The following is a 13,532-nucleotide window of genomic DNA, read 5'->3' on the forward strand; positions in this document are numbered from 1 at the left end:
TTTCCACCAGGTGGGATTTGAACTCATATCTGAACTCTGGATCATTGGTCCGGGCCTCTGGATGACTAGTCCAGTAACATTACCACTATATTACCATGACCCTATGTTATCAGGTTGGAGGAAGGTGCAGAGATATGATTCCTATGCAATCTCTCAGTGAAATGAATTTTCAGCTGACGCCTGGAGCACAGTCACATTTTTGAAATGAAAATAAATTTGTTTGACTTGTTTATGGTTCATTTAATACAAATGTTAACAGGGATGAAAGTGTTTCATGTTAAAGCTGGGTATCACTGGTCAGTCCATCACACCGCCTCTTTTCCGTCTGATCCAACCTATGGCCTGAAGACATAACACTCATATCTACCCCTAGAACCCCCATCCCCCTACAACTATCAACCTCACAGCACTCATATTAATCCACATTAATGGCTTTTGAGACCAACATAAGCAAACATTCTCCAGGACTATTGGTTCCGACATCATGTGATGGCCGGGGCCCCGTTCACTGACTGGGTCTACAATTCGACTCAAGTTTTTGTACGTATGGAGGATGCTCCGCTATCCCAATCAATGTGCCCCTACATAATAACAATGTAATGTAAAAGCAGCTCACAATCAACACACTTTAGGAAAGCAAGTACAGGACTCCAACCACTAACATGACCAACCCGGCAATCTCGTGCCCCATGGCATTAGAACAGGGATGAGCTCTTCCTATTCCTGTCATGTGGCTCATTACATACACACTGCAAGTCAACCAGTTGCAATTGGAAGAGTCACTCTGATCTTTGCAAACAGCTGTAAGGTTTCACGATGGACAAAAGCCTTTCAACAAAGAGACTGAAATCACAAATGCTTCTTTCCAACTCGACAACCTCCCCTCAAACCACTAGATCCAATCTGCCTACTTGACAGGATAGGGAAGATTGTGGAACTAATCGGGCTCTGCAACGCCAACCTTCACTCATATCCCACCCCCCCCCCCACCCCGCCCAACGCACCTAATCATTGCCATGGAAGCTGGTCTAACTTAGGCAGTTGCCAAGGTCTTGCAGTGGAAGAACTGCTTTGTGAATACAGCCAGGTATTATGGACATCGAACATCAGAGGGTGCCAGTGTACTTTCTGTCTAATTCTATAAAATAGCAAAATCTCTGGGTTCTGTGAAGTATCTATGAAATTTACAACCGGTTACCACTGAACTTTTTTTTGTCTGGATTCCCTACAATCCTTCTGCTCTTTCACTCTCTGCCTTTCTCCGTGTGCCTCTTGGAGCTTTCTCATTCATTAACAAATCCCCGGACGTTGTCTGCTTTTGCCAGTTGGTGCAGACTGTCTCTGTGTCTCATGTTCTCAGCTCCTGTCTCGTTAAGACCAGGACGTCCCCTGTTTACCCTGACCTGGAAATCAAAAGAGATAGCAGTGAATTAAACCCGCAAAAAAATATAACGGGTCAGCTCAACTCTGAAACATCCCTTTAAAACTCACAAAGGCCCCCCCATCGGTGGGTCAGTGGGTGTTAGGGGTTGCCAACTCTGGTTGGACATATTCCTGGAGGTTTCATCATGCATGGTTAAACCTTCTTTCCCTCCCCGTCTACAATAAACAAGGTGTTCAGGGAAAATTTTAAAAAGGCCACTTTTTTCTAATGACTGTGCGATTTTGAGTTCCTTGTTGCTTCTCACTGCAGCGTACAGGAGAATAGTCGCTAATTCCTGGAAACTCCAGGGTAATCCTGGAGGGTTTGCAATCCCAGGGGGTAGGGAGAGGGTGAAAGTGAGCCATGAAACCTGGAATTCCCAGGGCCAATTGCCCATCTGTGCTTATAGTCAAGCCAGTGGCAATTAGTCTTGGAGAAAAGGAAAATATTCAGTCAGTTTTCACTATCCTCTGGCCCCCTTGTAGATATCCCAAGATGGGATTGAACTAGAATGTGATACACTTATGGTCAAATAGCCCCCCAATATTCACGATCCTGGGTCACTTGTGAAAAAAAAAAAGCCCTTTAGGAAATGTAGTAGAGGGCAGACTGTGCTCCTGTCATTGTACCTGGAGTGAATCAGCATTTTCAGGAGAGGAGGGGATAATAATTGGAGGGGAAAATCTGTTCAGAGACTGCAGCATATTTATTTTCAGGAGTGTTGCTGCCAGTGAGCATGGGGTTGTAAAGAGGCCTCAAATATCGACAATGATTGTAGAACCATCACTGGTGAGATTATAACCCTGGACAATGTGTGACAAACTGTGAGAATTCTTCCTCCCCATACACTCATCCACAAACATGCACATAAACATAAATACATGCACAAGTCTTAATGCTCATTTGTGCATGCATAACATGTGTATGGTTTTGTGTGTGGTTGGCATGTACATATATTAATGTGAATGTATAGAAGTGTATGTGTATGTATAAGTGTGTTTGTTTCCTGGTTTTTATTTATTCTTTAAAGGGACCTACTTATACACACGGACATGCACAAAAACACACTCATGTACATTCACACTGATATATAAACATGCTAGCCATACAAAAAACATACGTTATACATGCACAAATTAATATTAAGACATGTGCCTTGCACTTAAACACTAATGGTCATTAACACGTGTGTAATGCACACATTGATGGATATTAATATTTAATGCACAGAGGCATTAACATACATGTAATGTGCTCATTAACAGGCATTAACACACAAATAATGCACACATTAATGGTATTAACATACATATTATGTAAACAGCAATTGTTAATAACACACATGTAATGCACCCACTATCAGCGTTAAGACAGTTCCCGCTGATAACCACACACAGACAGACAGTTACACTCCCTTTCAACACACAGTCATACAAGCAGACATTGATATTCATACACATTCACAGGCACACACCACACATGTACATGTTATTTGAAATCTACTGAGTAATTTAAGAATGCTGGTAAAAAGCATCAAGGTGCAAACAATGGAAATCAGAAACAAGAGTAGAAAAAGCTCTAAACAAACATCAGGTGTGTCAGAAAACAAAAACAAAAATACCTGGAAAAACTCAGCAGGTCTGGCAGTATCTGTGGAAGGGAGCACAGTTCACGTTTCGAGTCCGAATGACTCTTCAACAGAAGTGTCAGTCTCTACAGTGGGAACAGGGGGTCCAGGTTTCAGGCGGGATCATTTGTTAGAACCCATTCCCCTCTGGGCAACAGATGTACCTGCTGAATCCTTCCACCAATTTTGTAGTTGATTTTGTGAATGCATTCTCCAGTCACAAAATCTCAGGGGGCAGAAATAAAAAGTTGGGAGTGAGTGATGTGAAATTGCTTTTGCCTGTTCTATCCTATAATACAAAGTCAAAATGATCCCCCTCACAGATTCAGACCACAGGATCAAGGTACTCTAAACATATAATTTAGTAAAATTTCACTATTTTCTCTATAAACCATGCTAATAATTATTTAAGCCAAACCATAAGCACCTTTTTAGATACCATCAGTAACACAACAGGAAGCAGAAATTAATCCACTTAATTCACTCTTCACTGTAATAATGGAACCCACTTAATGCTAAAGTGATTCGAATTATTATCTGCAGCCTGTTACTAAATGAGAATTCGCAGACACACTTTACAGCAAATTATTTTTTTTTATAAATGTTCTTCCTCTCTTCAAGTGATGGCACTGACAGGTGCTAAGCTTCAGGTTGCTGTCCGTTGGCTTCCCTTGCCCACTAGGCTCACTACAAAAGCAAGTATTGACAGGCTGCTCGACTGTGGGGGCATCAGAGCTGAGTTCGATCCTGCCTTCAGCTAAGGTTGATCCGTGTGCACTTTCTGACATCCAGATGGTGTTTAATGATGTAGTTGATCTGTGAAGAGGTGAATTGTCACCATCAGGCAGATTGTAAATAGTATGGAGGTTATCAGACAGCCTTGCTGACCCTGGTCAGGATTCTGAAGCAGACTGTTTCTGATCTCCCACTCAAGACGAAGGCAGTCATATCGTCACCAAACAATTGCAGGATTGTGATGAGGTTTCTCGGTCATCCAAATCTTTGAAGTACAATCCACAGAGCCTCACGATTTACTGGGTCTAATGTTCTGATCAAGTCGATGAATGCAATGAAGAGTTCCTGCTATTGTCCTCCAAATGGATTCGTCTGGCAACAGGGAGTGGCGACAACTTGTCCATCGAACTGCATCATGCTTTGATTCACAACGTCTTCATGATGAAGCAGACCGGTGGCAGAGTAGGGAAGTAAAAGAAACAAATCCTGCACCCCGGATCCCACTACCTCGTGGGACATCCTGCCCCATGTTCCCAAAGATCTGCGGGTCGGGAATCGGCCTGTCCAATCGCATGAAGACCCATGGCAGAAACTCACGACCCTGAGTAGACATCAGCCTCGAATTGAGGGACAGGTGACGATGACAAAGACTTTCCAACAAAGTGTGCTAAATGGTGATCCAATTCTGTGCCCCACCTCCCACCTTACACACTTTAAGCCCCAGCCTCCATTTTTGTCGGTTTCATAAGGACTGGAACCAATTTTGTAAGTTGAACTATGACGCTGAAGCCAAAGTCAAGGATTAAACTGTTGTTCTGAAACCTAGGGCCTTAAGGATTGAACTGTGATACTCAAACCCAAAGAATTCTCCCATACTCAAAGCACTCTGAAAGAATACTCTGGGATTGGAGGTGCGGCCACCAATCAGATGAATATATTTTCATGAATTAGTTACTTCTGAAATCAAAGAAGTTCCAACAACTTCTGCTATTAAATTAGGTGAATATTACATGGAGGTGACATGATGGCTCTGTTTAGTGATGGATCCATTGACATCTCAGCCACTGCCCAACCAATCAATGCAAAGAAAGAGAACAACTTTGAATGGATAGGTGAGGTTTACCTACCTGTGTTCCTAGATGGAATTCTGAAAGAGAATACAATTGTTTAGTCATGCTGTAAATCATTCAGTTCAGTGGCTCTGAACATTCTAAAAATTAACACCTCGGATATTTTATGTCAAAAATTTATATTAGGGTACAAATAATATATTTCCAGCCTTTCAACTCTTTGAAGAGTCACTTTCTTTGGAAAAGACTTTGGAAAAGGTCTTTCTGTTTCTGTAAGAGTCATGGAGTATTGCAAATAGTTTTATATCCATTACAAAGTCATTGACATGTGACAACATTTTAAGGAATTGTCCCATTTTGGATCTCTGACAAAAAGGAAAAATAAAGAAGTTTGTTGAATAAATGTTCACGATAACGGAATCCATTTAAGAAGGCTTGCGATAAATTTACGATTTAGTGCTTCACTTTAATAAACACTGTAATGAATGTGATGTCATAATAAACAATATGTATCAATGAATTTCCGAGAAATGTGCAGAGAATGACTCATAATGTGTTTCTATTTTTAGAAACGGACACATGTATTGCATCAAATTCTGTCCATTTGACAGTGATAAACAAAAATGCTAATTATTCTTGCCTTTTAATTGGTGAGTGTAGATTGCAAAAATTACAAAGGCAGAACATTGACCAATCACCTACAATAACCCTCACTGTGAATAGCAAGTAGCTGAAAAAAACAGGTAATTGATTAAACGACGGATCAGAAAGACAGAAATAGTTCAATTCACTGATGTCTTCATTCTTGATTTTGAATGTTTGGTTTATAAATCCATGGAAATGGATTCAAAATATTTATTCTTCTGAATCTCATAGACGGTATATACAAAAATTGGTCATTCAGCCCATCTAATACATGGTGGTATTTATCCTGCACACAAGCCCCTCCTACCCCTCCACATCTTGCCCTACCATCAAAGTCTTCGTTTCCATTTTCCTCTCATGTGTTTGTCCAGCTTCCCTTATATGAATCTATGCTATTCGCCTCAACCACTCACTGCGGTAGCGAGACCCACATTCTAACCACTCTCTGGGGGAAAAAAGTTTCACCTGAATTATTTATTGAATTTATCATCTTTACAGTCATGGCCCCTCAATCTGGGCTTCCCAACGAGCGAAAACATCTTCTCCATATCTACCATATCAAATGTAATCAACTTCTGGGTTGTGAAGTCCAAAACACAGATTTAACCACAGTTACCATTTCGTGCTCCTGCAGTGAGGCTAAAACTGCCCCTCACAAATCAAGCTTTAAGAACTATGTGTTCATTCGTATTGGGTAATTTAACGTTAAGAAAATTCTAATGAAATTGATTTCTTGGCTAGCTTAGGCCTGATCTGTACTTGCGGTGACTTAAGCAAACACACCAGCAGTGAGTTTTGTGATTTGTCCACAGGGGGGCGACGAGTGTGGCCGGGTCGCACATTTGAGCGTTCCCAGTTAAACTGTTCATCTCTTCCAAGGGCCCCTTGCTGAATTCTGATCAAAATCCTTTAAAATCTCAGACAGTCGTTAGTGGGCAGAGTGATTTAATCTTCAGGGAACTCACATGCATGGTTTTTTTTAATCCTCCAACCAATGTCAATACCAACCAGTTAATCCAATAATTGAAAATACTGAATTAACTGGAACTGAGTGGGTGAGCCAATTCAACAACGATTTAGACTTATGTAGGGCCTTTAACCAAATGGCTAGTTTAATTCTCCTCAGTAGAAAACTGATAGCTGTGGCTCAGTTCATAGCACCCTCACCTTTGAATCAGAAGGTTGTGGGTTCATGTCCCACTCCCGGAAACCAAGAACTGTGAATGTACTCGAAAGAGTTACAATCTGTGACTGTTGATAACTCGAAAGAGTTACCTCTTCCTCTCAAAGCCCAGTAACAAAAGAGAATTTGATAAATACTTGAAGAGGAAAAAATTTCTTCTGCACCATATGTTTCAAACAAGTCTTTAACAGACTTTAATGAGAGACGTAACACTGAAAACAATATAACAATATTTCACTCCTTTTACTGGTGGTAGCAAAAGGAATGTGGCAGAAAAGTAAGGAAGTGGTTGCTTCTTCTGAGTTGGCACCAGTTTTATTTTATTTAATTTGTTGTACTCCTCAAGTTGAGGGATATGATGCGTTGAGGGCCGGAACTCTTGCACCTCAAGAACCCAATGTCGGAGTCGAGCTCTCCCAGGTAAGGTGTGGCGTAACTAAATGCAGAATAAAGCAACGACTTCTCTGTTCCCAAAAATATGCCTCAACCCCAACTCTCATCCATTTGCACCAGTCTGGCACTTTCTCCAAGTCGCACAGCAATACTTGGCCAATCAGTGCCAAATTGGAGACCTTTTTGTGCTGGGTTGAGGACAGAGGCTAAGAGTGGCCAAACTTAATTCACATAGGAACCTGTCAGCAAGACTAGACTTTAATCTCCACTGTCTGGGCTACGGGCAAAACCAAACCAAACAGGTGAAATGTGGATTTGGAACTTAGTCCTTTCTTTTCCTTCAACTCTCTGCTGGACACAATGGGCCGGATTTTCGCGGTGGGGTAGGGAACCTGAAACTCGGACGAATTCCAGGCCCCCAACACTGTGCCCTTGCTGAGTCGCTTTGGTGATGTAATTCATAATTTAAGTGGCCTAACTGGCTGGGAGGCAAGTTTGGTGCCCAATTAGAAGTACCGAGGGGCTATAGGAAGGGAGGGCTGCCTGCACGACACCTCAGAACTGAGATCCAGATCCTTGGAAATTTTTAAAGGATCTGTTAACATTGGAAGATGGGGCGAATTTACTTTAAAAAAAAATGTTATGGGTGGTTTTATTTCAAATGCTGTTAATTGTTTTAGAATGTTGTGGACTATCTCAGCTGCTTGTGGTGCACTTTGTCCCAGCTGTCAAAATGTGAGCAGAGTTTTCAAAGCAGGTTGTTGGATGTGGATTAGCCTCAGTGAGACGGAAGCTCTTAATAAAAAGATTTCTTTTTACAGAGTTGTTACAGAGCATTAAAAGCCTCAAGGAAGAGCTGTGAAATTGTAATAAAGCTAAGTTAACACAATGTGAGGGAGGTATGCATGCTATTGAGTGCCCTCTTCACTTGTTTCTTCCTTTTCCAGAGGGAGGGAGAATTTGTGAAGTGTGATTGATTTCTATCCAAACAGCAAAAGTACAGAAGCATAGAATCAGACAGCACAGTAGGAAGCCAATCTGCCCAATGGGTCAGTGACAGCCCTTTGAAAGAGCTATCCAATCAAACTCTCCTTTACTTTCCCCAATAGCCCTGTAAGTTTTTTTTTCTTTTCAAGGACAGTATATATCCAGTTTCCTTTTGAAAGTTAGTATTGAATCTGCTTCCACCACCCTTTCAGCCAGTGTATTCCAGATCACCATAACTCACTGGGTAATGTTTTCCTCACATCTCACCTCTGGTCCTTTTTGCCAATTGTTTTACATCTGTGTCCCTCTGGGTGGGGGGGTGCAGGGGGGTGGGTGCAGTTACTGACCCTTCTCTCAGTGGAAACAAATTCTCGTTTACTCTACAAAAACAATTCATGAGCTTGAACTCCTCTAGTTTATATCTCCTGAACCTTCTGTGTCCTAAGCAGAACCATCTCTAGTCTCTGCATATATGTAGAAGAGAGTGGAAAACCTCTCTGATCAAAGAGAAATCGTTTATTTGCAACTTTTCAGGCCTAACATCAGTTTGACGGGAAGAATAAAAGAGCCAATTGTACATGAGAAAGGTTGAGAGTTCTGCAGCTATAAATACAACCTTCCCAACAATTTCCTACACGGTTTTGCTTCAGCTGTAAACACTCTGCAGGTTACAAATTAATTACATGGTATTTTCAAAGATACTGCGCCATGTGATAAATGAACCTCCTATCTGTAAAATATTGTGTTAGTAAATAACACTGAAAATATTAATTAAAATATAATTATTGAGATTGTACTTTATTGCATATTGTGCTCTCCCGCACCGTGTGCGTAATTAATCAGAGCTGTCAGCTCACACTCTCTCTGCTTGAACTTACAATCCAGTGTTCCAGACCTGGGAATTCTCCCTTTCTCTCTCCAACAGTAGAATGACAAATGGTACCCCCCACCAAACCTCTTTGCGATGAGTCGCTTTGTATTAAAAGTGCCAGAGGTTACCGAAAGGAATTGCTTCTTAAAATATTTCTTAGTGTTTTTACATGTTGGACAACCTGGAGAGTCGATAACCCATATTGGAGCTAGTCAGTGGGAAGGGTTGCAACATGGTGAATTCAGGAAGACCACCAATTAAACTCATCTTGGTGGGATGTCAATAGGATTTACAGCATAGAAACAGGCCACTCGGCCCAACCTATCTGTGCTGACGCTTTTGATTCAGATGGGCCTCCTCCCATCTCTACTTCACCTCAGCCCTTCCATCCCGTTCTCCCTGATATATTTATCTAACTCCTCCAAGACTATACCCCTTAACTACTCTGTGTGGTAGCGAGTTCCACATTCTCACCGCTCTCTGGATAAAATTATTGGATTTATTGATCACTAATTTATATTTATAGCTCTTAGATTTGGACTCCACACTCCACATGCCCCACCCCCCCTCCCCCCCACCCCCTACCCCCAGCCCTACCCCCCACCACAGGTGGAAAACTTTGTTGATACGTTAGCTCCCTCTGCTATTGGAGTGTTCATATCTTGGTGCTTGAGCCTAGCAGGCCCTGGGCTCTCAGCCATATCATGGTGCTGGCTGAGGGGAAGGATGGAGGGAGAGTCATCATTATACAGCTCTTGGGACACTCCCTGGAGGTTACTTCTAGAACTGCCACAGGAAAATCTGGGCATGTCCACCAGCTGAAGAGGAGGCAAGAAAGATATGGTGAGGAGATAATATGAAATTAAATATGTCCCTTCTTCTCCTCCTTGCTGAGATACAATGACGCCGCGATAATGTTGTCACTCAACCGTCCAGTCCGTTCCAGAAATTTGTGCACGTAATGGAGGCTGACGCGATAGTGCAGCGATGAGGGAGCATGACATTGACAGAGATGCTGTCTGCCGGATGAGATATTAAACCGAGATGCCACCTGTCATCTCAAGTGGAAATGAAAGATCCTACTCGGAAGGAAAACAGGGGAGTTCTCCCCAGTGTCCTGGGGCAATTTTTATCCCCCAACAAACAAACAAACAATTCGCTGCCTCATTGCTGTTTTTTGGAGCTTGCTGTGCACAAATTGATTGGTGTGTTTCCCACGTTACTGCCGGAACTACATTTCAAAGGTACTCCATTGGTTATAAAGCACTTTGGAATGTCCTGATGTTGTGAAAGGCACTAGTTTTTGTTAAGAGAGGGTTGTTGGCCAAGACACCTAAAGGATGCTCTCTGCTCCTCTCCAAATAGTACCATGGGATATCTAACCTCCGCCTGAACTGCTGGAACAGTCAGATGGTCCTTCAGTTTGATATCTCATCTGAAGGATAGAGCTCCAACCAGGAACCACTCCCTCCATATTGCACTGTAGTTGCAGTCTAGATGATGTGCTCAAGTTCTTGAGTGGAAGTTGGTGGCTCACAGGCAAGGGTGTTGCCAGCTGACCCAGCTTGAATTGAGGTCACATCGAATTTACAGCACAGGGACAGCCCATTTGGCCCAATGGGTCCATTGCGGTGTTTATAATCCATGCAGGCCTTCTCACGCCCCTCTCTATCTGACCTTATCAGCATAACCTACCCTCATTTATAAAGGCTCCCCTTAAATGCACCTATGCTATTCACCTCCACTACTCCGTGTGGTATCTACTTCCACATTCTAACCATTCTCTGGATAAAGAAGTTTCTCCTGACTTCCCCACTGCTGATTATCCTGTATTTTTGGCCCCTAGTTTTGGTTCCCTGCACAAGCAGAAACGTTTCCTCTAAGTCTGCCCTTATCAAACCACTTAATCATTTTAAAGGCTTTGATCAAGTCACCCCTCAGCCTTCTCTTTTCTAAAGAAAAGAGATCCAACTTGGTCAGTTTCTTCTGGTAACTATAATCCCTCAATTCCGGCATCATCCTTGTAAATAATTTTTTTGCATCTTCTCCAGTGCCTCTATACCCTTTTTGTAACGTGAGACCAGAATGGTGCACTGTTACTTCACATGGTCCAACCAATGTTCTTTGCAAGCTGAGCATAACTTCCCTGCCTGACAATTCTATCACAGTAAAAATAAACCCCAGTGTTTTTCCCTCATTGCTAAAGTAACTTTTGGTATTTGAATCACTCCACCATTGGTGGCCGTGCTTTCAGCTGCTGAAGCTATAGGCTCTGAAATACCCTCACTATTTCTCTCTACCTCTCTTAAGATGCTCCTTAAATCCTACCTCTTTGTCCCGGCTTTGGTCATTCATTCTGATACTTCCTCGTGTGGTTCAGTGTCAAATTTTGTTTGCTAACGCTCCTGTGAAGTGCCTTTCGAGGTTTTATGATGTTAAAGGTGCTATATAAATGCAAGTTGTTGTTGTTCTGCATGAACCACACGAAAGTGTTTGTTGAATTGCACTTGTTGATTTTTTTGGAGCACAGCACAATGGTGGGAAGCTGTTCTATACAATGGCCCATGACATAGTAACAGTCCCTGGGCATTGCAGACAGGCCCTCACATTGAACTTCACAAAAGCAGCCTGAAGGAAGGCAAACTGGAATTAACAGGTTTGTATTTTTTTTTCCGTTCATAGGGTGTGGGCATTGCCAACAAGGCCAACATTTGTTGCCCATCCCTAGCTGCCCTTGAGAAGGTGGTGGTGAGCTGCCTTCTGAACCGCTGCAGTCCCTGTGGGTTAGGTACACCCACAGTGCTGTTAGGGAGGGAATTTCTGGGATTTGATCCAGTGACAGTGAAGGAATGGCGATATAGTTCCAAGTCAGGATGGTTTGTGACTTGGAAGGGAATGAGCAGCTGGTGGTGCGCCAATGCATCTGCTGCCCTTGTCCTAGATGGTAGCGGTCTTGGGTTTGGAAGGTGCTGTTGAAGGAGCCTTGGTGAGTTGCTGCAGTGCATCTTGTAGATGGTACACACTGCTGCTACTGTGTGTCGGTGGTGGAGGGATTGAATGTTTAAGGTGGTGGATGGGGTGTCAGTCAAGTGGATTGCTTTGTCCTAGATGGTGTCGAGTTTCTTGTCTGTTGTGGGAGCTGCACTCATCCAGTAAAGTGGGGGAGTATTCCATCACACTCCTGACTTGTGCCTTGTAGATGGTGGACAGGCTTTGGGGAGTCAGGAGGTGGGTTACTCTCACCTATGTTTTAATAGAAGGGGTTCCTTTTTAGTTCTGGGTGTCTGGAAGAAGGAAGAGTGCAGAATGTTGAGAAAACGTGGGGAGACGGTGATGTAGTGGTGATGTCACTGGACCAGTTATCCATATGCGCTGTCTGGGGAGCATGAGTACAAATCCCAACACAGCAATGGTGGAATTTAAGCTCAATTGATAAATCTGGAATTTAAAGCTAGTCTGGTGACTGTGAAACTATCATCAAATGTTGTAAAAATGCTGTCCTTTAGGGAAGAAAGTCTGATGTCCTTACCCGGTCTGGCCTACATGTGACTCCAGACCCACAGCAATGTGATTGACTCTTAACTGCCCTTCGAAATGGCCGAGCAAGCCACTCAGTTTAAGGGGAATTAGGGATGGGCAACAAATGCTGGCCTTGCCAGTGACACCCACCTCCCATAAAAGAATAAAGAAAAAGAAAGGGAATCCACACAGGAAGACATAAAAGAGAGAGTGAGAAGCTGATATTACAAAAGGGGGAAACAATAAGAGAAGCGGGAGGGAGACAGTGACACATCGGGCAGGATTTTACCTCGTTGGGCGGACGCGAAGCAGACCACTGCCCGCGATGGGGCCTCAACCTCGATTTCACGGCTGACTGGCCAACTAACGCCAGCTGGCGTGAATCACGCGCTGAGCGCTGTCTGGGTGGGGGGGGTGGGAGGAGGGCGAACCCGCGAATCTGCGCGTACGCGTGGATGTGCGCACTGAAAGCTCCCCGAAAAGGCACAGAGCTGCCCGGGGGGGGGCTGAAGATTTTTAAAAAACACAAATAGAGAATTTAAAAAATGTTAAAAAACATGTCCCCTCATGTCACATGAGCAGGGAGATGTTGTCAATGAGATTTAAACATTTTTTGTTGTGTTTTTCACTTCTGTTGGAAACCTCATCCCGCCCGTGGGTGAAGCTTCATGGAAAATCCAAAGGCCGCCTGGCCAATTCGCCCGCCCGCCCGCCAACTGTAAGGTTGGACAGGCAGCAGGAATTTCTATTTAATTATTAATGGTCTTAACAGGCCTGTTAATTGTCAGCGGCGCGCTGCAGACTCCTACACGTGCCCGCCGACCGAAAAATCACACGCGTGCGCAGTGACATCGGGACCCTCGCCCAACATCACCGCGTGTCATTTTATGCTCAAGCGGGTCAGGTGCGCTCGCCCGCCCACCCACTGAGCTAAACTTTCTGCCCATACAAACAGTTTGCCAAGTGAGAAAAGGCAGCAAGAGGGGGCAGGGAGTGAGAGAGACAGGACAGAGAGAGAGAGAGAGAGGGAGGTGGATAGAGAGAAAATGAGAGAGAGGAGTATGAAAAAAAAAAGATGA

The 13,532-nt window shown here is 43.4% G+C and overlaps 1 protein-coding gene across 1 annotated transcript in view; it reads right to left on the bottom strand.

Annotated features, from left to right (window-relative positions):
* Positions 1-1,000: 1,000 nt before the first annotated feature.
* The window catches only part of nkain1 (sodium/potassium transporting ATPase interacting 1), a 512,964-nt gene continuing 500,432 nt past the window's right edge, over positions 1,001-13,532 (bottom strand). Inside the window, exons 7-8 of the mRNA XM_078567413.1 lie at positions 4,913-4,932; positions 1,001-1,403 (exon numbers count right to left, since the gene is read on the bottom strand). Of these exons, the coding sequence (XP_078423539.1) occupies positions 1,372-1,403; positions 4,913-4,932 (52 nt within the window). The 3' untranslated portion in view covers positions 1,001-1,371. The remainder of the gene's footprint in view (positions 1,404-4,912; positions 4,933-13,532) is intronic.

The sequence above is a fragment of the Cetorhinus maximus genome, chromosome 21, assembly GCF_964194155.1.
Source record: "Cetorhinus maximus chromosome 21, sCetMax3.hap1.1, whole genome shotgun sequence".
Lineage (NCBI taxonomy): Eukaryota > Metazoa > Chordata > Chondrichthyes > Lamniformes > Cetorhinidae > Cetorhinus > Cetorhinus maximus.